At 35.8% G+C, this 24,299-nt stretch overlaps 1 protein-coding gene across 10 annotated transcripts in view; it reads right to left on the bottom strand.

Moving 5' to 3' along the window:
- The window catches only part of wnk3 (WNK lysine deficient protein kinase 3), a 72,922-nt gene that overhangs the window by 40,709 nt on the left and 7,914 nt on the right, over positions 1–24,299 (bottom strand). For all 10 annotated transcript variants that reach the window (XM_021469966.3, XM_021469967.3, XM_021469970.3 and 7 more), the window contains exon 2: positions 9,988–11,073. In XM_021469966.3, coding sequence (XP_021325641.1) covers positions 9,988–10,686 — 699 coding nt within the window. In that variant the 5' untranslated portion in view covers positions 10,687–11,073. The remainder of the gene's footprint in view (positions 1–9,987; positions 11,074–24,299) is intronic.

Below are 24,299 nucleotides of genomic sequence, written 5' to 3'. Positions count from 1 at the left end.
TAAAGTAATGTCTTAATAAACATAATAAAACCCCTCTTAATTCAAATGTAACCAACACGGAAGAGAAAATATCAGTCAACGGAAAGTTGGCTATAAAAAGGAGATGATAATCTTCATAGTATGTAAACAATAAAAAAAAGATATTATCTACTAAATTATTAAATGAATTTAGAAGTGACAAATGTAGATTTCATTTAGCGCCTTTTAAAAGTTGGAACAAAATGGAAATTCACTTTGATTCCTCTATATACAGGAATCAAAAATTGAAATTCAGTAACTTTTTTTTTAAGTTAAAGTTAACTTTTAACTTATCTTTTCTTAAGACTCTTTCCAGACATTTTAAGCCCTCATAACCACTTTTCATTATAACACTGGTGAGATTATAACAAAGTATATTACCTAAATATCAGTGTAAGAAATTATTCTAAAATTAAAACAGTATTAATATACTGAATACCAATCTATTAAATCTAGCTAATTCAGCAGGTTGGCGCCTACAGAACTGCAGAAATGATGGTGTTGCCTTGATTACTGGAGTAAACAAAGCAGCATGTCAAACCTAGTAGGATTTCATTGATTTTACAAACTACACAACTTCCTCATATCCACAGATTTAATTCAGGCAAACTTGCATAATCAAAAATTATGTAAAAATTGAATACCTTAAAAACAGCATATAAGTCTTTAATACTTTTTAAGGGCCTTCAATTTCTGTACATTGATTAACAACTTTTTTGACCCCGCGGACATACTGAAACTATCTATTTTCTAGATGCATGTTTTTGATCTTACTGTAAGAGTGATGTTTCCAATTTTTTTTTTTTTTTGCATTTATAATTTAACCAAAATACGATAACTTGATTTAAGAAAACCTTTAAGAAAACTCTGTCTATCTTTGCTGACATTATGTCAGTTTCATTCTTATATTATTTACTCAAACACAGCAACTTCAGATCTGAGTAACCAATCATTTAAGTCAACCCAGTCTTATATTTACAAATGCAATAATCAGTTTATTTTTATTCACTTGTTTATTTAAATGTATGTCACAACACAAAAGAAATTGGTTTTAACCCGTTTTAGAAATCGGTTTCAAGTAGGGCTGAACAATATACCTTTCAGCATCGATATTGCAATGTGCGAATCTGCATTAGTCATATCGCAGGAACTCAAGAGATTTAGTTTATAGGTTAATTATAAAAACTCACGTTAATTTAAATCATTCAGACATAAGACATTATCAAGTCTTCTATTTTAACCATTAGATTTGATTGGGTTTATACATTTATACCATAAAGACACTGTTGTTTTACATTTGTTTATTGAATTTCTATACCTCAATACCGTTAGACTAAACCAGTGTTTATTTTATCTTTGTTTTATTGTTTTCAATCTTTGCTTTAAAATATATTATTTTTTATCACATATTTTTGTATTGTTCTGAATATTTTGCACAGATGCACTGCCCAACAAAGTCATCAAAATCAATGTAAAATTGTGATTTTCTTTTCAAATAGTCATCTTGTGTAATTATATTCACATTGCAATATATATCGTAGAAAAACTAAATATAATAAATTAATATCATGTAGCCCTAGTTTTAAAGATACTTCACTAGTGTCTTGAATCAGAATACTGACTGAAGGTAAAATATTTAAATGTATGGCGTACTATTAGTTACCCAGATGCGCCTGTTATCAGTTTTTATGGGATATCATCAGGGCATAACAAACCACCAATGTTGACCAATCAGAAACAAGTATTCCAGAGAGCTGTGTAATAACAACTGATAATGATCAAATGCGGTACCAATATAAAACACAAGCCCATATTTCCTCTCAAACAAATCTACATGCGAGTGTGCAGGATAAAGTTGTGATTTTTTTTTCAATGCAAGATACGAAGCCCTAATGAGTAAAGTTGCATAAATAAGTTATAAGGTCATAAACAACACAAGTCCACATTTGCTGTGATGATATAACACACTTTTAGCTTTTAAAGCTTTTAAAGGTAAGGTGTCATGAAAAGGACATGCTGGCCAGACGGAACAATCTTCAACAAACAACCTGGAGGCTGTGGAAGAATATTTGTCCAGCCAGCTCTGCCAAGCTTATTTAGCTGCAAAAATAGAACAATTCACATCACAGGGTTATGCACTTGTCCACTTTTATGAAGATCTAAAAAATTTACAGGACAAAATCATCACCAAAATGACAGAACAACATGCCTCCTAACCAACACTACTGCTCTACTGGCATGCAGTGCAAATCTGTCTAGACGCAGTAAAGTCATGACCAGTATCACTGCTCTGAAATAACCTGCAATGAGAAGGTGTCCTTACAAGGTGCAAGAAAAGAATCTCAAAATCTGAAATGAAAGCAAAAGCTTTCCAGGCCTCACCTTTGTTGACATGATCAGGTTATTCAAAGCAAGTCCAAACCCTAGGCTTAAATTTTATGGCCTAAACAAAGAACTTTCAAGCTAGTTAGTCATTCAAAATTTACATCTATCTATGAACTTCATAACCTTACATTTGCATGAGAAAGTACAACTTACCAGAGGTTAGGGTTACACGATTAAACAAAAAAGGTCACAATCTAGATTGTGGATAAAGTTGTAAACAACATTCAGTTTGTTGCACAGAATGACCATTTGGGAGCTGGGTGGGAAGCATGATTAGCGATGCAACAATTCTAGATTTTGGTTGTGCGATTATAATCTAAGAAATAATCACGGTTTCATGGTTATCATTATTATTATGCATTCATTATTTAAAATAGAGCTCTTTACATTTCGAAATGTTATTTATTGCTGCTGAGTAGGGTTGTAACGGTATGAATTTTTCACGGTATGATAATCGTCTAAAACAATACCACGGTTTGACGGTTTCGCGGTATACGGTATGTTACAAATGTTACAAAATAATAGAACAGTGAAGCAAATTTGACTTTTTCCAAATAATATATTTTTAGTTACTATAAACAACACCACTTACAATGAACAAATAAAAATAAGAAAATAATAAATAATGTGTCAAAGTCCAAATAAAGTCCAAATAAACATGGTGCAAATCCTCAGAAAAAATAGATATAAATATTTACTATACTATAAATAGTTACATAACGAAACTAGATTCATTATGGAACATCCTTAGGTTTTATGTGCCAGCATGGATATGGTTGTCTATCGATATGGATTTGGATATGGTTGTCTGCAATGCAGACAAACAGCTGCACCTTCATTTGCGTCTTTTGAAAACGGCAAGAGCAGCAGTTCGTCTTTGCTGTGTCACTGTTTTGTCATGTTTCTGTGCTGCTGTGCATGCAAAAGTACTTAGTATGAGAATTATTTCATGCAAAACTTTTTTTTTTTTGCGTTTTATTTAGCGTTTTATTTATTTTATTTCTCTCATTCCGTGTTGTTCAAAAAGCTTGGTCCACAAACAAAAGCGAAACCTATGCTTATTGGTTGTGATATAGCGAGTTTGAACCAATCTGGGCATGGAGGAGGGATAATGCATCAATGTATCATGTCTGATTTGTCCGGAGACACAGTGACGAGCGTTTCTTTGTCAAATCAGCGTTGTCAAATGTTGATGACGTAACCGCACTGATTCCGGAGCCTCTGAAAGTGAATGTTATGTGATACAGCACTGGAAAGCTGAGATTCTCTTCTTTATGCCAATCTTTGAATTGTATGAATCGGATCAGCGGATCAAAAGTTATTAAACATTTAAGAGCAATGCTTATTTTTAGCCGCGGGCGGCTGTCTCTGTCTTTAAGGGTTAAAACCGTTGATATGCAATTGTTCATGGTATGATAATCGTGCACGTTCAAATCGTGGTAAACCGTCATACCGGTATATTGTTACAACCCTACTGCTGAGTAACCAATTAAAACAGCACAAAATAATAATAAAAAACAAACAACAGACTATTTCTCTTTAGACTTAAAAGTGAAAAAAGTTTTGGCATTTAAACAAGTAATATTTTTACACTGAAAATAAATGACAAAACAAATCAATGAATAAACAAATAAAATAAGAATAAATAAAACAAATCTATTTGTCTAATGTAAATCTAAGCTACATGTTATCCAAGTATTATCCATGTATTTCCCTTGGAAAAAAGAAGAGAATTCAAAGAGAATTCAAAGAGAAGAAAGGTTACTTTTGATCAACTATATAACAAAATTGTTTGGTATTTTTCATTTTGTAATTTATTTCTTCTTAGAGTAGAGATGTGTAGGCTATATTGCATACAAAGTATAAAGCTGACCGGTCCAGCTCTTGTCACGTGACTCGAGGTGGGCCCGCGGCATTCTATTAACTACAGTAGGTGTGTCTGAAAAGCGCGAGTTTGACACTTCATATACAAAAAACGCACAAAAGATGCAATATGTGACCAGCCCTTAGTTAATAGCCTCAGCCATAGTTAATCCAGTGTGCATGGTGGACAAGGTCGAAACTTTAAACTAACGCAGTTGGCATAACTTTGTTAAACAGTTTTGTTTTGCGCAGGAACGCAATGTTGAGAAGCCTGTACAATTAATTAACCGTGACAAATTAAAGTGTGGTTAATAGTGAAATTGGTTAATCGTTGCATCCCCAAGTATGATTTCCATGTTTTTTTTTTTTTTCCTCAAAGTGACAGCAGCCATGACAAGAGCTGCACTCGGCAGTGAAAGGGAACACCATTTAAATTGATCATATTGCATTTTAGAGTTATGATTACGACAAGCATTTTATGTTTTTTCTTTCATAGCAAACACTGTGTTGTGCATGAAAATAAATGTTTAACACTGTCAGTTTAACTACTTTAGCCTACATATTGTGAAATATAATGCAAGAGTTGAATCTAATAATGACAAATGATTGATTTTACCAGTGAAAAAAATAGTCTAATAACGTTGTTTGAAGTTGTCTGCTGCCTGTCTTTTGACCATCTGCTTGTTATTTTGACTACGAATCTGGATTTGCCTGCATACATCTGTTTGCCCCCGTGTTGACAGTTGCTTGCCTGACCATTCGGCTAAATAAACCTGCATTTCGATCCGCACCTCAGTTGTCAGTGTCACTTCACTTCACATTACAATTATGCATTAACCAGAAAAAAAATGTAAAGTCTGTTGAAGCCCACCATTCCATGTCTATGCAAAATTTAGCATTTTAACAAACAGTAGACCTACACATAGGCCTAATATTATGATTGTTGTTGTTTTACCATATGTTTAAGAATAACAATAATAACAGGCTTCTCATATTAACCTTTATTTTACATCTACAGAATTGTGAGAAAATTGTGATTTTGACTTAAGCAAAAAAATATATATATATTTGTGATTCTCATTTTAGCCAAAACCGGGCAGCTCTAGCAGAAGTGCATTTTAAAAACGAAACATGCAGGTTGTTGTTACTAGATATAAAAGTTCTCCGTGAGAGACACAGTTTACACCCCGCTTGGCTCATGTTCTTAAAATCCATTACCAGCGTTTCATTCTTCACACTTCTTTTATAGTTCTTCATACTCTGTGATTATGAGTAGGAAAGAACAGGATGTTTTGACAGCACTGAAAAAGCTAATAAAAACATCAAAACCAATTTTGACAGTCATTGTGTGTGATTCAATTAGAAGTACTTTAGATCAATACATTCTGATAATTAATCGAGAAGCTATTAAGAATCGTTTCATAAGATTTCATATGTGAATAGATATGAAAAGCCAGGAAGTAATTTTGCCCGTTAAAGAGAAGATAACTGCATATCATCAGTTTCGTGCTTATGTTAACTGTAATTAAAACGGATTGTGTGATTTTGCCTGTGGCGAGGAACTGGTTTTATGAAAGACAGAGAGTGCATGTTTTGCTCAGAGCGGGGTTTCTCTCATCGGGGAGTGAGAAAAGGAAGAACCAGAATGATTACAAAAAGCTTTGAGTGGTGAGAGGAAATCCTGCAAGTCTACCTGTGCCACAGGGTTGCTTATATATCAAACAGCAGTCAGTCACAAATAATATTACTACATTTTTTTGTTGGCATCTTCAGGGTCATTTGTAATTATATTAGAAGATGCTTTGAAAAATGAGGAAAACAAAAACATGAAAGGCCAAAGTTATTGGATAGCCTCATGCTTTTACAAAGTGGATTAGATCAGCATGTTAGTCCCTCTTCTGCATATTTAGTGTAAGGTTGTGTGTGGTTAGAATTAACCACTCAGCTTCTGTCTGGAACTGATGCCATGCTAATCCCCTATTTGGCTCATCACACAACCAGTCCTTCTCACCCTCCAATACTTTCAATTGTATTATGCACACAGTATACTTGAATGTTCTTGACCATATACAGCTGTCAATTTTATGCAGTTTCAACTTATGATTAACTGTCAATCAAACAATTATTGAGTTAAAAGGCTCATGCCATTTAAGAGTATGATAATTCAATAATCAATGTGAGAACACGCAGTATGTCAATTTAACTATAAAATCAATTTATCGCTCAGTTCTAATATATATATATATATATATATATATATATATATATATATATATATATATATATATATATATATATATATATATATATATATATATATATATTTTTTTTTTTTTTTTTTTTTAGATGTTTTACAATGATTATAGCTATGAATTCATAATAAGACTTCTGCTCATCTCTCTCTGACAAGTTTAAAAAGCAACAAACCCATATGGGAGACTACATTTCTTTCTGTAACCAAGAAAAATGTTCAGAATTATGTTTATGAGAAAACAAACCAAACTCAAAGTACTACAGAGCAGTCAACAACCTTCCATCTATGTGTGAATTTACCACATCCTGTAGAGGTTTTCTTTTAGCATCCATGTGACCAAATAAAACATGGTTGAGGAGTGTTGACTATAGTCATATTGGCAGTTGATTATATAGGGGAGCATCACACTATTATACTGAGAAACCCCTTGCCATTACATTTTATATTCATCTTAGGGCTACATGATACTGAAAAAATTGTACATTGCGATCATTTTTTTATATGCAATATATATTGTGATATGAGTACGATTTCACCTAATGAGTTGAAAAACTGGAAATAATTTATAAGTGTAGATTGATAATTCAGTGCATAAAATATAACAAACAATCTACAGCATAGATAAATTCAATAAAGAAAAATATGCAAACAAACTAAAAAGCCTTTTATTGTTTTCTGAAGAGTTCCAAATGTATTCATGTATACAGTGATTGAATAATCAAATGTAACATAACCCTGCGTAGTCTTTGTTTTACAAACAATTCAATAAAATGTATTTTTATTTATTTATTTATCAAAAGTTACAACTGGTACATTGTCATATGTCTAAATGCTTTTAAAACCCCTCACACAGTCACAGGCCTCAAAAAACACTTGCAAAATGGTCAACTATAATTCAGACTTAACATTGCGTATACTCACGATGTGACTATTGCGAATGATCACATTGCCATATCGATGCTGAAACGATATATTGTGCAGCCTTAATTCTTATACTTAAATGGACAGGGGAAAAAAAATGCACACGACTCAGTATGCATTACAACAGAGAACATACAGCATCATGAGTTTATTAAAAGATTGCGCTGTCTCACTGTAGGTTCTGTATTGCTCCTTGTCCAAAATAGATAGGAAAGGCAATAACCACATTGTGTGAAACAGTTCACATCAGGAATCTGCCTTAGGAAATGGAGAGTGTAGTTCTATATCACATTACTCTCTAAGCAACAGTGTGTCGGACTGCTGGGGTCACAGAGGCTTGAGAGAAGGCCTCATGAACCTTGAATTCATCAGCTTAATATCTGCCAGCATAACCCTAACCTTAAACCTAAACCAAAATACATCATAGCTCATGAATTATAATGGGAAGTAATTTGATAACCGTGTCGATGCATGTTTATATGTACTTCAAGTCAAGCAGAGTTAAAATAAGCATAAAAGAGAAGGTGGAGAATGTTGGCTCTTCACAAATAATAATCTGTGTTTATTTACACATGCTGCCTGCATTGTTTTACCGCTACTGTATATATCAGATAAGCAAGCACATGCTGATATACTGCAAACTAAAGTGGAGCAAGTGTTTAGCATTGGCCTCTGAGTGTGTGTGTGTGTGTGTGTGGTGGGGGGGATTAGCTCCAAGCCAAACACATGACTCCCAACCTTTCAACACAAAGCCACCAATCAAAATGCACATGACAGAGAACTGAGAACAAATATCTGAGAATGAGAATGCTCATTCAGTCATGCTTTGCCATTTCTCATAGTTCCTCTTTTACTGTAAATCTGTATTCCAAAATGTTATCCTTTGCTAGCATTATATTGTTTGTTTAGAACTGAGTGCTAATAAAATCCTGTAAAACTAACAGCTCACAGCAAACAATTTGACAAAATCTGCAGCTAAATTAAACCTAAACCATCCCCATTACTTCACTGCGTGTTCATATATTAGTAGAACCACCATAAAAGCACATCAGAGTGTTTCTATTCTGCCATCAGGCTGCTACTGGCAACAAACTGCTATTATGAAGAAGGAACATAGTCTGTCCATGTGGACCAATAAAATCCCTGGTCTGGGAAAAATAAAAACATGTGTCGCTGAATCACCAGAATTAATCATATTTTGGGATAATACAATTCCATCATTGATCTGACCTATAGGACAAAATAAGCCACATACAATTATTCACAGCTGTCCAGTGACTAATGACCAAAGAGTTAAACATTTCAGGATGACGAGAAAACAAACAAACAACAGAAGTTACTGAATGTACTAATATTTGTGAAATTTCATAGTGATTTTTACATACATGTTTAAACAAATACATATTACCAATTTTTATTTAATTTTATATATATTATAATATAAATATTATATATACTATAATATATGCATATAATTTGAGTGAATAATGATAAAATCAAGTCTTTCATATTTCTTTTGTCATGAAGTTTGAGGAAAAGAGCTTTATCTGGCATAATGAGAGGTTTGAGAATGAATTTTAATCATAGCTTTCATCCACTGAGGAATTTGAATAAGGTGGGACCATTTAATGGTTACTCTCTGAATAATCTCCCTTGCTCAGACCCCTACTTTACATGCCACTTCAACCTTTTAATCAATAATCTGATTCCCTAAGCCTCTTACATAGCTGACATTCACCTCCTCAAATGGACCTTATTGGCTAATTATTGTACCTAGGGCCATTTTAGTGCTAAATTGCAACCGGCTTTCCTCTCAGCTGGCTGTTTTGCATGAGCTGAAAGAGCTCACTTCATGAGAGGATTAAAATGGACACGTGGCACTAAAATATTTCTGTTGGCATGCTGGCTAAGCTATTGTATGTTATACAGTCTGTTGTGAGATGTGGTCAATGCGGCCCTGCAGCCGGCATCTACTTATGTGTGCCCCTCTGTTGACAACTGCATCACAAAACAGTCGTGAAACCAATTATTCAATGACGGCTTTTCCTGGAAAATCTGCAGTAGGCGACAATGGCTTTAGCATAGTGGCAAACGCAAAAAGATTCCACTTCACAACAAGAGAGCCTCTTTGAGCCTTGTTGTTTGTCCAGTTCATTGCACCATGAGTAGGCTTGACCCTCCTCTCCCACGGATAGTCTCTGTGTAATCTATAAAGCTATTGAGCTCTGACTTTGAAACTCTTTTTTTCCTACTGTTCTCACTGCACTCAACTGTAACAGCCTCGAGAGAAACACAAGAGGCTAAGATTTCACCAACAAGCTCAGGAAACTCCTGAGTAACAGCATCCTAATTCAAACCAGCAGGGCTAAAGCACTTAGACAGAAAAACATGATACAACTTAAATTCTGGTCCAAGAAAGGCAAGCAATACTAATCGTTGTTATCTGTCCACCTTGTAGAAATGAAATGTCAAAACCTTTGCCACTCATGTACATTTGTTGTTTTAAGAGCGTAACTGTAACTTATTTGTGGGTAAACAAGACTCACCTGCAGCTCACACCAGGCAACTTCCACCCAGGTTTCCGTGTCCAGGCCTTTGTAAACAGTTTTAAATGCTCCTCTGCCAAGCTCGATGTCAAATTTTAGAAAGCGTCCACCAGGCGAAGTGGCAACGGCCTTCATCTCAGCCTCTTCTTCCTGTTCTCTATCTCTCTCCTTCCCTTTCAGGGTGGGCACAGAAATGCCAGCCTTATCAGGATCCTGTGTGCCCTGAGTGCCATCTTCACCCAAGGCAGCCGAGGCACTGGTGGGTAACTGCTGGGCTCCGCTGGTGAACACGGAGTCGGAGGCACAAAACTCGAGGTGAGGGGCGCTATGCGGGGCGTCTGGGATATCATCCACCTCATCATCTTCTTCGCAGATCTCTACACTCTTCCGAAAAAAGCGTTTGTTCTCCCGTTTCCGGCAAGGTTCGTGGGTCGCTGGGGAGGAGGGCATGACGAAGGTCAGAGGTCTGACCGTTGCCTCCGTTTCTTTACAGTCCTCCACTCCGCCTCCTCCTCCTCCTGCTCCCCATGCTCTTCTTTCCTGGCTCTGGGAGGAGGGTAAGTCAGATGGAGTGCTGTGCACCCTCTCTCTCTCACGGGCGGCCCTGTTCCCCTGGTCACTCTCCTCCTCCCTCTCTCCATCAGGTTTCTCTCCAGAGGACTCCTCCGTGGCAGTGGGCTCTCCTGGGTCTGTCGCCATGGCGATTGACCTTTCCCACTCCTCGTCCTCCTCCGCCGCCGCCCCCTCCTGCACTCTGGCTCTCTGTCTGTCCCCGTCTCTCTCTCTCAGTGATCACCCTCTCACCCTCTTATGAAGTTCCTCAGGCGTTCTTCCAGTGTTGCCAGCTGTCAGCGACAGGAATCACTCGCTCTTTTCTGTGGCACTTATACTCCACGAGCCCTTGAGTTCACAGGAGTATCAGAGAATGTGTGTATTGTTAAGAGTATCCGTGTAGGTCACTTCAGCTTTTGCTGTGTACTTTTCTTATCTCCATTTCCTACCAACAGTTTCTTGTGGCTAGCTCAGCGGTGACTGATTCACAGGTTAATGACCTTTGGTGAGTGAGGGGAGATTTTCAGGTGTATCCTATAGAAGAAAAACACAGGGGAGCATTATTGAGGTTCATTCTAGCCATCTTGATTTCACAATCACACTCAAAAAAATCAACTAGGCATGTATTGGATTCACAAAATAAAAATTTGTCAGATTGAAAAGAACAAATCAAGTTTACGTATGTTAAATGATTAATTCATGCTATTTGAAACTGAATCAAGAAATAATCAAATGAATTTGATCAGAACATGTTGATTCAATGAGACTGAGACGCTTCAAATCGACAACTCTCACTCTGGAGAGTCACTTCGCGCATATTAGTAGGTGGCGGTAGTGCGTTTGGATGTCACCATACGAAAACAACAAGAAGAAGTATCACCGCGTGTTTTCGGCACAGTTTGGGAATTGGTTTTCCCAAGAGCTTGAATGTTATGCATGTTATGTTGTTGGCTATATGTTTCCTATACATTTTATACTTTTACATTTTGAATAGGAGTACCAAAGTGAAGAAAGCTGTTTAAACTCAATTGGTAAAAAAAAATGATGTTAACGTCCTACAGGTATTGCTTGGGGATCAGTTTTCTTAAGAGTCAAGGTTATTTTGTTGGCTAAATGTTTCTTATACATTTTATATTACATATTACAATTTTGGATATTATATAACATTTTGTATCAGAATATTAAAGAAGAAATTTGCTTAAATGTGATTGGTGCCTGCTAAAGGCTATAAAAAAAAAAAAAAATATATATATATATATATATATATATATATATATATATATATAAATAACATGTAATAAGTAAAAAAAAATCTATAGTAACAAATCGATTTACTGTAGGTATGTCTAATTCTGGCTAAAATGAGAATCCCGATTTTTGTTGCTTAAATTAAAATTATGATTTTCTCATGATTCTGTAGATGTAATAAAAATGTTAATATAAGAAAGCTCTTATTATTGTTATTTCTCAAAAATGGTAAAAACAAACAATGATAATATTAGCTCTATGTGTAGGTCTACTGTTGGTTAAAATGCTAAATTTTGTATAGAGTTGGAATGGTGGACTTGAACAGACTTTAAAATGTCTTGGTCGTTAATGCCAATAAATGTGATTACATCAGAACACAACTATTCATAATTCTGGAGTTGAATTATTATGTTTGAGACATATGCTTGTCATTTGCCATTGACAACACTATTAGACTATTTTTCCACTGCTAAAATGAGACCGTTGTCATTATCAGATTCAACTTTTGTATTATATTCAACATCATATAGGCTACAGTAATTATATAGACCCAGTTAACATTTATTTTTATGCACAACACTTTGTGTTCGCTATGAAAAAAAAAAAACAGATCAAAAGCTTGTTGTAATCATAACTCTAAAAAGCGATATGATCATTTCAATGATGTGTGTGGTTTTGGTTTCACTTTTACTGCCGAGGGCGCTCGTATCATGGCTGCCGTCACTAAAAAAAAAACATACATGCACAGGGCTCGAAATTAACCTCTCTGCTTGGTAGCACCGGTTCTCCTAACTTTAAAAATGTAGGCGCATCAGCCAAAATTTAGTCGCACCAATTTTAAGCACCGTTTTATACAAACATATTTATTGCATTTGAAATAGGGTTGTAACGGTATGAATTTTTTACGGTATGATAATCGTCTAAAACAATACCACGGTTTGACGGTTTCGCGGTATACGGTATTAAATAGTAATTCTCATAGCAAAGACCCTGAAAAGAATAAGAACACGTTTTCTGACTGAACAAAGGTTTTATTTCAACAAACTTTTGAAAGAACCATTTTAATAGAACTACAGAAGTCTTTTATAAAAATAAACTGAAAAATCTCCCATTTTAATAAATTAAATTAGAAGGAATAAACAAGCAAGGTCTTTTAAGATTAGACAAAAATAAACTTAAACTGTCCTTCCTTATTAGCACGATAAATGGGAGACCAAATGTGCAATACCAAGTTTATGGCTGTAAACATGTATTTAAAGCGTTGTTTTTTTCAGTCTAGGTTGTGATGAAGAAATGTAAGCATGTTGAGATTTTCAGGACTTAATCTTGACCGCTGAGGTGAGAGAATGTGTCCACTTGTACAATGAACAAATAAAAAAATAATAAATAATGTGTCATAGTCCAAATAAACATGGTGCAAATCCTCAGTAAAAAAATAGATATAAATATTTACTATACTATAAATAGTTACATAACGAAACTAGATTCAATATGGAACATCCTTAGGTTTTATGTGCCAGCATGGATATGGTTGTCTGTGGATATGGTATGCAATGCAGACAAACAGCTGCACCTTCATTTGTGTCTTTTGAAAACAGCAAGAGCAGCAGTTCGTCTTTGCTGTGTCACTGTTTTGTCATGTTTCTGTGCTGCTGTGCATGCAAAAATACTTAGTATGAGAATTATTTCATGCAAAAATTTTTTTTATTTTGCGTTTTATTTAGCCGCGCAGAAATGTATGCCTATCTCTCATTCCGTGTTGTTCAAAAAGCTCAGTGTTGGTCCACAAACAAAAGTGAAACCTATGCTTATTGGTTGTGATATAGCGAGTTTGAACCAATCTGGGCATGGAGGAGGGACAATGCATCAATGTATCATGTCTGGTTTGTCCGGAGACACAGTGACGAGCGTTTCTTTGTCAAATCAGCGTTGTCAAATTTTGATGACGTAACCGCACTGATTCCGGAGCCTCTGAAAGTCCGCGTTGTTATGTGATACAGCACTGGAAAGCTGAGATTCTCTTCTTTATGCCAATCTTTGAATTGTATGAATAGGATCAGCGGATCAAAAGTTATTAAACATTTAAGAGCAATACTTATTTTTAGCCGCGGGCGGCTGTCTCGGTCTTTAAGGGTTAAAACCGTTGATATGCAATTGTTCATGGTATGATAATCGTGCACGTTCAAATCGTGGTAAACCGTCATACCGGTATATTGTTACAACCCTAATTTGAAATCAACCGTAATCAAACTAACAAGCAAAAAAATATATATGCAAGTGAGGAAAATATGTCTCAACAAAATCCTGTTTTCACAAGAAAATAGATTTTTATAACATAACTCAGAGACTAAACAATACACGAAGCGCTTACTGGCCCTGCACGCACTGCTTGACATGAATGAGTCTGTTAACGGTTTAACTGTGGTGTTGTCACGGGTGCTGTCTGATATTGCACTGATGCTTTTGACATATACTGAACCTTATAATATGCATACGTCATGTTAATAGCAATACCGGTCTTTTTATGAGTAACAATGTTAGTTTACTCAGTGCAAACCCGTCTGCGATGGTGTACGTGGTGTTAAATTTGACAAAGCTGCCACTTGCATAGTGGACAGCATCTGGCGATTAAATGAAGGATTAAACTGAACCTTTCATGCTAGATGTCTTAAACAGTTACCTGAAAATTCCATCCCACAGACTTTTTGTAGCGGACTGGATTAACATTCAGCACATGGTCAGTAGTAAGATGTGTCATCATTTGTAACTTCAGATGACATGGTTTCTGTCTGTGTTATCTTCATTCTCATCTTCAGCGCTTTACATTTTCACGGTAGTAGCTCTCCCTGTCATTTCAAGCCAGAAGGCGCTGACTGAGTGATTGACAGCTGATATTCAGTGCTAGAGCAGTTGTGGGCCAATAAGAAGAGCGCGAAGGCGGGGCAAGCATTACGGACTTGGCTTTGTTAACTGCAGCAAGTTGACATGACAACTGTTTTAAACCATTCCTGAGCGCAGCGTTTCGCGTTTCAAGTGCAGACAAAGAGCTTAGAGATGCATTCTACGTGAATGTCTCCCGAATCCGCATATGTGGTGAACATTTTGCATTAAAAACTGGTCGCACACATGCTCCCAAATATATTTTGAGGTCGCGTAGATAAAATTTTGGGCGCAAATGGTCCTGATGCATATCATACTTCCCACGTGGCTCCCAAACGATCGTTCTGTGCAACAAACTGAACGTTTTTTTACAACTTTATTACCGATTATTCCAGCCTATGCAGATTGTGTTCACTAAAGTAGACATCATTCGCGCAAATGTGTTCTCTCAGTAGTAAACAGTGCGTCAGCTTATGTGCGATTTGGCGGCCACAAATACATCATTACATGAAGACAAAAATACCTTACAAATACAATTGCAAATACAGTATGTGACACTTAACACCATTTGGAGGTGTTCATGTTGCTGAGCAACGTATAAAAAACAATGAAGACTTGTGCCACTGCCTTTATGCTTCTGCCAAACTTGAAATAGAATTGGCTAAATCATAGAGATGCTGGATTAAGATCGTGTGGGAGGTCGAATCGAGATCACAATCTTATTCCGTTTAATCTTGCAGCCCTAATTTACTTTCACTTTTGATCTACTCATAAATTCCTTGCAGAATGAATACATTAACTACTGCATTAAGATGACTTTTGATTATAACACCTTTGGAAAAACATAATCTGTTCCTGTTCATAAACTGTCATCAAAAACTCTTTAAATGTACATATTGTCAATGGCACTTAAAACAACTTGTGTGAACGCAAAAATCCATTAAAGTGATTAGTAGACCATCTATATTCTAAACAAGAGCCCTCAAACACAGAGGGAAGTAAATGACTAATCCAGTAATTAATTAAGCATTGCAGAAGCATGACGGGTACCTGGTGCATAACAAATCGAAAAGTGCCATTAAATATTAGCCATTAAAAATCTAAAGGAACTCAGCGGATTGTGATTGATTAATAATGAATGATGGCATAAAGGCCCTTTAGGGTTAAATTATTTAGAGGCACAGCAGATACAGACTGAGTGACCATCAAAGATCATCGCTAAGGGACCACGTGCAGTAAAAACAGATTATTAATTGTAGCCAACAGTATAGCCCCTGATGGGGAGCATTACTGTGTCTCATGTGTACACTGAGTGGATTTGCATTGTTCCTTTAGTAGTGTTCTCAGTGTATTCAGATACCGCAACACCTGACACGGCTTCTCACAAAATTCAATGGTTCTTTTGACCCATAAAACCTACTTTTGCCTACAATCACAATCTCAATCTCCCTCTTTTTCTCTCTGATGACATCATTATCTTCAGCACTTCTCTTGTCATGCCCATCTGTCTTCTGGCAGGATGCATTCATCAGGCCAGTTTTCTACAAACAGGACGCTATTAATAACGACTTATTCAGAGGTGGAAAAAGTCGCTGCTTTCTCTCAGAAAACAGTGTGAGAAAACCAATGTTAACCTTTTTAATAGTTAAAGTATTTAATTCTAAATCTAAACAAGTTTATGCATTTGAAACTTTCTGATAAACCACTAAACTTCATGTGATTCATATTTATCTTTTGTACGTTACTAAAGCCATTTTTAATGAAATATAATGTTAAAAATATAGAAGTTATTCTTTTATATACATTTAATAAATAAAAACATACATAGATGTATTGAAAAGTAATAAAATTACAAAAACCCACAACAAAGTAACTCAAACTTTGAGTTACTATCTAAAATTTAAAATTCTTGAAATAAAAGATTTAGGAAACAATCCCGCAGAATCCATCTTTGCACCTAAAAATGCCAAATGCAGTGCTCAGGAATGTTTTATTAGATCACCAGTTGACATGTCAACTTGCTGCAGTAAACAAAGCCTACAATGCTTGCCCTGCCTTTAAGCTCTGATTGGCCCACTACTCTTGAATTGAACGTGAATGAATTAGTCAGCTGTCAATCACTCAGTCAATGCCTTCCTCCAGATGACAGGGAGCTACAGCCGCAAAAATGTGTAGGTCCTGCTAAGAGAGAATGTAACACTGACAGATTTTGTTTTAGAAACCACCTAAAGTTACAAATAATGGCACATCTTATTAGTGATCATGTAGTGAATGTTTATCTGCCATTTATACTTTGCAAAGCATGGAAAAAACTTGCAGTGGGAAAAAGTCAGCTATGAAAATGACTAAAGCCCTTTATTGTATATTCTGAGGAATGGAGTTTTCAAAAACGATATTTGCCACACATTTTAAGCGTGAGAGGTATTGCTATTAGGATGACGTATGCAAATAGTAAGTTATATGTCAATATCATCTGTACAATATCAGACACCACCTGTGAAAACACATCATAATTACTATTGTTAACTAAGTTTATCTCATTCAAGTCCAGCAGTGTGTGTAGGTCGGTGACTAGTGTTGATTTCAAATGCAATAAATCCGATAATATAAACTTTGTAGTTAATGTGGGTGCAACTAAATTTTGTCTGGTGCACCTACATTTTTTAAGTTAGGAGCATCAGTGCTACCAAGCAAAAAGTTTCATTTCGAGCCCTGCTTAATAATTAACCTTTCAGAAGAGTAGAAATCTGACTCAGAAAAATTATATGCAATTTAAATACATTAATTAATATAATAATAAAAATGCTAAGTTAAAAGAGAATTATAAAGAATTTTGTGTAAATGACAAAATTCTGTTCAAAAGGACATTTGGCATTTACACTTCTAGATTTCATCTTGAAATGCAGGTTTAGCTTGTGGCCCTGGTTCTCAGAAAACCACCTGCAGATAAAAGAAAAATGCAAACTGAAAGAATAGATTCCATCCGCCTCTTTCTCTCACACTATTGCAAACACAAAATTTACAAAGCGAGTTGTTACAGTATGCTTGGTTACTGAGGTCCAAGTAAGCAAGCTAGTTCACCCTAGACTAGTTGTACTAGTTGACATCAGCCACTCCTCTTAAACGGCTCAATCCCTTCTATCTTAGATAATGACATGGCATGTCAGGAGACAAATGAAATTGGTTTACCTTTTATTTTTTGTCATGTTATAAATAATTTCACAAAAAGAGGGAGTCGCAACAGCTAAGAAATGTATCACAATAAAATACAGCTTAGTGTATATATAAAGACACGAAGCAACAACATCAACAACCCAGGAAGTGCTACTTTAAACACCAGCTTATTTGCCTGTGTCCTCAGGGCAAGGAGTTCCAGTGAAAGCTAAATACCGGACAGAGTGATTACAGAAAGTCACACACATACACCAAGCATATCCCTCACACACTCACTCCCAAACTCAATTATGACAGACAATTACATATTCATTCATTGTATAGAAATCGTATATGAGCAATTCCAGCGTTACGGATGTGACATTTGCAGTAAAAACTCAAAACATATGTTCACATAGATAGTATATTTTAACATTATTTTGAAACATCTGTTTATATTTTCCAGAACAGCTGACCACAGATTTAAGGGATCAGAAAAATAGCAATCTGTAAACATGTTTTGTACTTTAAATAAGGAAAATAAACATGCGTTATGGATGTGACCAAAAAAGTCTGCGAGTTTGCAGTACACAACATACTTTGTAGAAATTCTGTGAATTAAACTGCACAACCTCAAAGAAATAATGTTAATTAAAATGAAAAAATATGTCTTTCTATAGAACAAAAATACTTTACTTTTTTTGAAAGTGTTGTTATTGATGTGACACCTCTCCGTTGGATGGATGTGACTGATGTGAAATTGCCACCTGTGTGACTTTGTCAATGTTTTCAAACAATTATATTTGATTTACCAGAGACATTTTTGAGTATTTCTAAAGTGCTGTAAAGTAACCTAGAAATGGTTTCAATATTTTGGTGAAAACCATTTTTTTTCATGACCAGGTTGACATTTGCATGGAATTGCTCATGTATAATTTTGAAAGACAAATCTGTTGTTAGCTCTGAAGTTGTTCATTGACAGTACTGTGTATGACTTTGTTGAACCCATTTGATGGTTTCAGGTTATTTTTTCCTCTTCCTCATTTAAGTCGTACAAAGTCTTGTCTTTGTATACCATTTTCAAATAGTACATTGCTTTACCAAAAGGGTTGCAAAAATGAGATCTATTTGGTTTGGATCTTGTGCTTTTTTAAAGCCATAAAAATAAAATATGTGGTAAAACTCTTCTGAAAGCTGCATGGCTGAAAAAGAGGGCACTTCTATTATTTCTTCTATTATTATTGTCTGTAGTGTCACTCGATCAATCAGAAAATTCAGTAGTATGTGTATTTGCTGCTCAATAAACATTTCTATAAAAGCTTCTGTTGCATAACAATGATCCACTTTTGCAGAATTCTTTAATGGCTAGAAAGTTCAAAATAAGTTTGCCTAATAAACACACCAACAAAATTGTAACTCTATAAATTTCTTTGCTGTCATTTTATCAATTAAATGGTGGCCTTGCTTAATAAAGTAGTAGGGACTGCATAACAGCAATTCCATGCAAATGTTAACTGTGTCACAAAAAGTAATGAATAAAATGAAAATCAATTTTGTATAAACAAGTATTTTACAGTACTTTAAAAAAATACTCAAATGTCTCTGTCAATGTTTTCAAACTATTATATTTGATTTACCATAGACACACAAGTGAAAATTTCACATCTTTCACAACTCGAGATGCTTCAATCAATCGGCCAGAGATCGGTATCGCCCTACAATCACATTCAATGACTCAATCAGTACTCGCTGATCTGGCCAATCTCATAAACTGATCACAAGCGTTTGTGTTAGTTTAAGATGAGCAATACATTTGAATTACCTTGCATGTATTTAGTTTTTTTTTTATATATAAGAACACTGTAAAAAATTATTCTGTAAAAAATTTACGGTAAAAAAACGGCAGCTGTGGTTGCCAGTACTTTACCGTTAAAAATACGGTACAAACCGTAAAAGTAATTTTTCATTTTTACTGTAAAATACTGTATTTTATTAATTTATAGAGGTAAAATGTCTGTATTTTAAATGATCAACATTTACACATCTTTTGTTAAACAGTTAGACACATTAGTGCACCCACATGCAGGTGGTGATGAGGAAGTTACATGATGAGCCAATGCTCATCACAATCAACTTTTCCCACAAGCAGAAAAGAGTATCAGCATATAGAAGGTGCTCAGTGTCATTCACACAGCTACTAAACACCAGTATGGTAACACGCATAAAATTAAAGTCATGAAGAAATATACATTGTTTATCAACATTAGATGTAACATAAATCTCTAATGTACATAACTGATGGGGAAACAACTAAAAAGATCCATAATAATAGCCCCTTTCACACAGTGATACCGGTAAATATCTGGAAAATTTCCGGAACGACTTTACCGGTATATTGAAAAAAGCGCTGTTCACACAGGCGAGGACGTTATGGAAATTTTCCGGAAAAGAGCATTCACACATCCATTCCAAAATACCGGTAAATTCTGACATCAATTACCACAAATGAGCTTTAAACGGCTGCGCTTGTATTTGTAAACATTTGACTAAATTACAAACTCTGTGGATGATCAATATTGTGGACAACTTTCGCAGGATCACTTTTGCATGTCGAGATGTTCATAATATGTGCGTGTGCAGGCGCTCACAGGCTGTTTCACAGGCACACGCAAAGCTTAAAGGTAAACAAACAACGGCTTATCATAAGCATCGATGATTATTTACACAGTTGGCATTAAGAAGAACATATAAACGTGATGTGACTAACTTCTAGCAGCTAAATGTGTCTGGAAAAATATTCAAAGGTTTTTATTCTCACAAACCGCGCGGACGTAAATGCGTCTGACTGTTGTGATTGGCTAAAGCAGACGTCTCACGTCAGCACGTTCTAGACGTGCACGCGCTTATTACGGTAATCTTCCTTCTGCACTCACACAGCGCAGCATTCCGGCAAATTGCCGGTAATGTTACAACTTCTCTTTCCGGAAAACAGCCAGAACGAATTTACCGGTATTTTCAAAAAGGACCTGTTCACACATTCAAGCTTTCCGGAAAATTGCCGGCAATTTTCCGGAAAGGTCTGTATGTGTGAAAGGGGCTATTGTCAACCAAATGCATTAAAAGTTATGTGCCATGCAGGGAATTCTGGGAAAGTCAATTTACGGTTATTCGCCGTATATATTAAGGAAATACCGTTAACCAGATTACGGATTTGTACTGTAGCATTTTTACAGTTTTTTACTGTTGAAATCACGGCAATTTTTTACAGTGAACTGAAAGAACTTCTGTGTTTTTGACAATATTGCAAGTTCACTAAAACCTGGCTAGAATATTACTTAAATAGATCATAAAAAATATATATATTTAATAATATAACTTCTTGTAATTTACTTATTGCAATTTATAGTAGTTTATAGGCCCTATTCCTTTTAGTAATAGATTTAAAGGTGGGCATTTTAACTTTTTATGCATCAAATATGCGCTGCTAACTTTTTCTAGATTGAGACATGTTAAATCGTTCCTTCATCATTTGCAGTGTTTCCAAATTGCATTGTTTGTCATTTTTGTTACCCATTTTTTTCTTTGTTTTATCTATTTTCTGTGAAGCTGCTTTTGGCCATGATATGTTCACACCTAAATGGCTATAGGAGACACATTTAAGGGATTATATGCAGCATCCTTCATTTATTCTCTTAGGTAAGAAGAGATCTCCATTTAAGTATCATAGTTAGAGGGAAAACGTGTTTTATGCATTATGAAGCTTGAAGCATCAGAATCGGTACTCTGTATCAGCAGATTACCATGACAAGGAATCGGTAATCTGTATCGGCTGCAAAAATCCTGATTGGAGCATCAGTAATCACAACCAAAGCTTTTTCCTCATGAATGCAAAAATGTCAAATAAAATAAAATCAATAATTTTTGTTCTATAGTGAGCCGAATCTTATCCTTTTGATTAGCATTATTTCTTTTGGGTTGTGCAGTTTAATTCACAGAATTCCTACAAAATATGTTGTATACTGTAAACTTGCATACTTTCGTCACATCCATAATGCATGTTTATTTTCCCATTACTTTGTTGTTAGTAGTTTTGGAAAATATAAACAGATGTTCTAATATAATGTTAACATGTACTTTCGCTGTAAATTTATGTTTGGAAATTTTACTGTAAATGTCACATCCATAATGCTGGAATCGCTCAATTATCACTTTTTAGTGTGTGTGTGTGTGTTTTCAGTGTCCAGAATTTCACAAACATAATTTTAAAGCTGTACTTATTCTGCACTTGACTTCCACAGAACAAAAAGCCACAACCTATATTTGAGCACATACAGTATGCTCCACATCTAGAGGCAGAATCTTCTCAACATAGCCTTAACTTGCCTGTGTAATTCAGCATGCACAGTGCTTTGGGAAAACCTGAATCTGACAAGCCCAGTCACCGCTGAGGATGTTTAGTTTGGTATACGAGCTCTGTTATTCTACATTCTCAACTGTCAGTGGAGCATGTGGGACTAATCATGACATACGGTGTTCAACCTCACCCAGATGTGTTGCTAATTTAAATATCCATGCCTGTCACTTAATCCTCTTTGAAATGTGCAAATGCTTCCTGGGAGTATAAAAAGTCTGACGGGCCTTTAAATCGAAGCTCACACTGGACAAGGAGCTTCACATATGTCGGATATCACCTCACATCCAAGCTCTTCTTCAACAACGGTAGAGCTAATCAGCGCACCGTTTTGTTAAAGCACTCTGACTTTCTCTTCCTCGGACAAACTCCGCTCCCACAGAGCTCTAAAACTCCAAACACAACAGGCGCTACACAAAAATCGAGCCCTCTCTGCCTCTCCTAGTTTTTTCATTGCTCTCTTCACCAGCATACACACATTAATCCCCTGGAACTGAGCAGGCTCTGCTGATTTACTGAGGCAGACAAAGAGGGAGCCAGGGAACGTAGTGTATGTGTGTGTGTGTGTGTGTGTGTGTGTTTCGAGAGGGGGCAGACAGAAAGATTTTGGGGGGTTGAGCTATGATGAAGCTGATGAAAAAAAGTGTGGATAAAATGGAGGAGGGGGGACAGGAAAGGATTGTGGGTAAGAGAGAGAGAGGACATCAAGGTTTTAGACAGCCAGTCAGGGAGGGAGACAGATAAGGAAGGAGGGGGTTTGTGTTGAAATGGGTGGGAAAAATGTGTGTGAATGAGAACAAGAGAGGGAGATAATGGAGGAGGGGGTCGTGCACATACACACGCACACACACACACGCACACAAAAAGAGTTGGAGAGATTTTCCCGAGATAAAATATGTGCTGGTGTGAGTGACAGCCGGTGACAATGGACAAAATTCCACCACAACAAAACCAACTGAAGTTTGGCCATGTGGGAGTGGAAGAGGTGTGGAGGATAGCATGAGTATGATCAGATCTGCCGGAGCAATAAATAAAAGGAAGGAAGGAAGGATGGAGTGAGTGTCACACAATGTTTCAATTGTAAATAGCTTTGGCAAAACAAATAGTGAGTGCATTTTGTTGACAAAGAGGTTTCAGTTTTCTGTCTTCTAAAAGGAACAGTGTAGCGTAGTAGAATATATCATAAATGACCTGTAAGCAACACCACACAAATGATTATGAATTGAACATCGCAAATGTTTCGCGAACATACATTTGGCTGATGAAGCGGAGGAGGAGGGGTGGCATTTAGTAGTGTAAAGGTACATAATTATTTAATTTTTTTCCCAAAATTAATATTTTTAAAAGTCCCGTGAAATATATATATATATTTTTTTTAAGATGTTAGTTTTTAATCTGTTAGCTTTAAGGATAGCTATAAGTTAGTGTGCTTCAAGAGTGACAAAATTTGCATTTTGAAAAAGTTTGTCACTTCCGCCTAAATTGATCAATGATTATGTAAGTCACCTCATACTTCAGTTTCTTATCAAATCTTGACCAATAAAATGCTCTCTAGTATCTGACATGCCCCACCCCTTTCATGGTGCTTCATATTGGCTTTTCATTTGATGCACTTGATCTTAACCACTCTCACTGGCAGAGCAGTGATAACGCTATAGGCTGTTTTTTTTAAAGGGGTTGATCTACTCACACTCTTCATTTTGCAGTTGAGATTAAACATAGTCAAACATAGATTAAATAACGCAAATTTCAAAGCACTTCAAGGGACCTTTCATATAATTTCACTATAGAATACAATAAAAATAATAAGCAACTGTGGCTGCAAAGTACTAAAGTTAAAAATACAGTAGAAACCATAAAACACACTAGGGGTGTCAATATTAATTGTTTCTTTGGTGCACCGCGATGCTGACGCAGACAATTCGTTACTGGTTCAGTAATAAATCATAACCGGTTATTATGTACTGATGTCATTTATCTCATATGCGCTGTGATGCGGTAGACTACTATGACGAGGGAGGCAACCGTGAGTAATTAAAACCCAGAAACCCTACACAATTCACTGTGT

The sequence above is a fragment of the Danio rerio genome, chromosome 23, assembly GCF_049306965.1.
Source record: "Danio rerio strain Tuebingen ecotype United States chromosome 23, GRCz12tu, whole genome shotgun sequence".
Lineage (NCBI taxonomy): Eukaryota > Metazoa > Chordata > Actinopteri > Cypriniformes > Danionidae > Danio > Danio rerio.
Note: the sequence above shows the minus strand (reverse complement) of the source record. Positions and strands in the feature narration are given on the sequence as shown.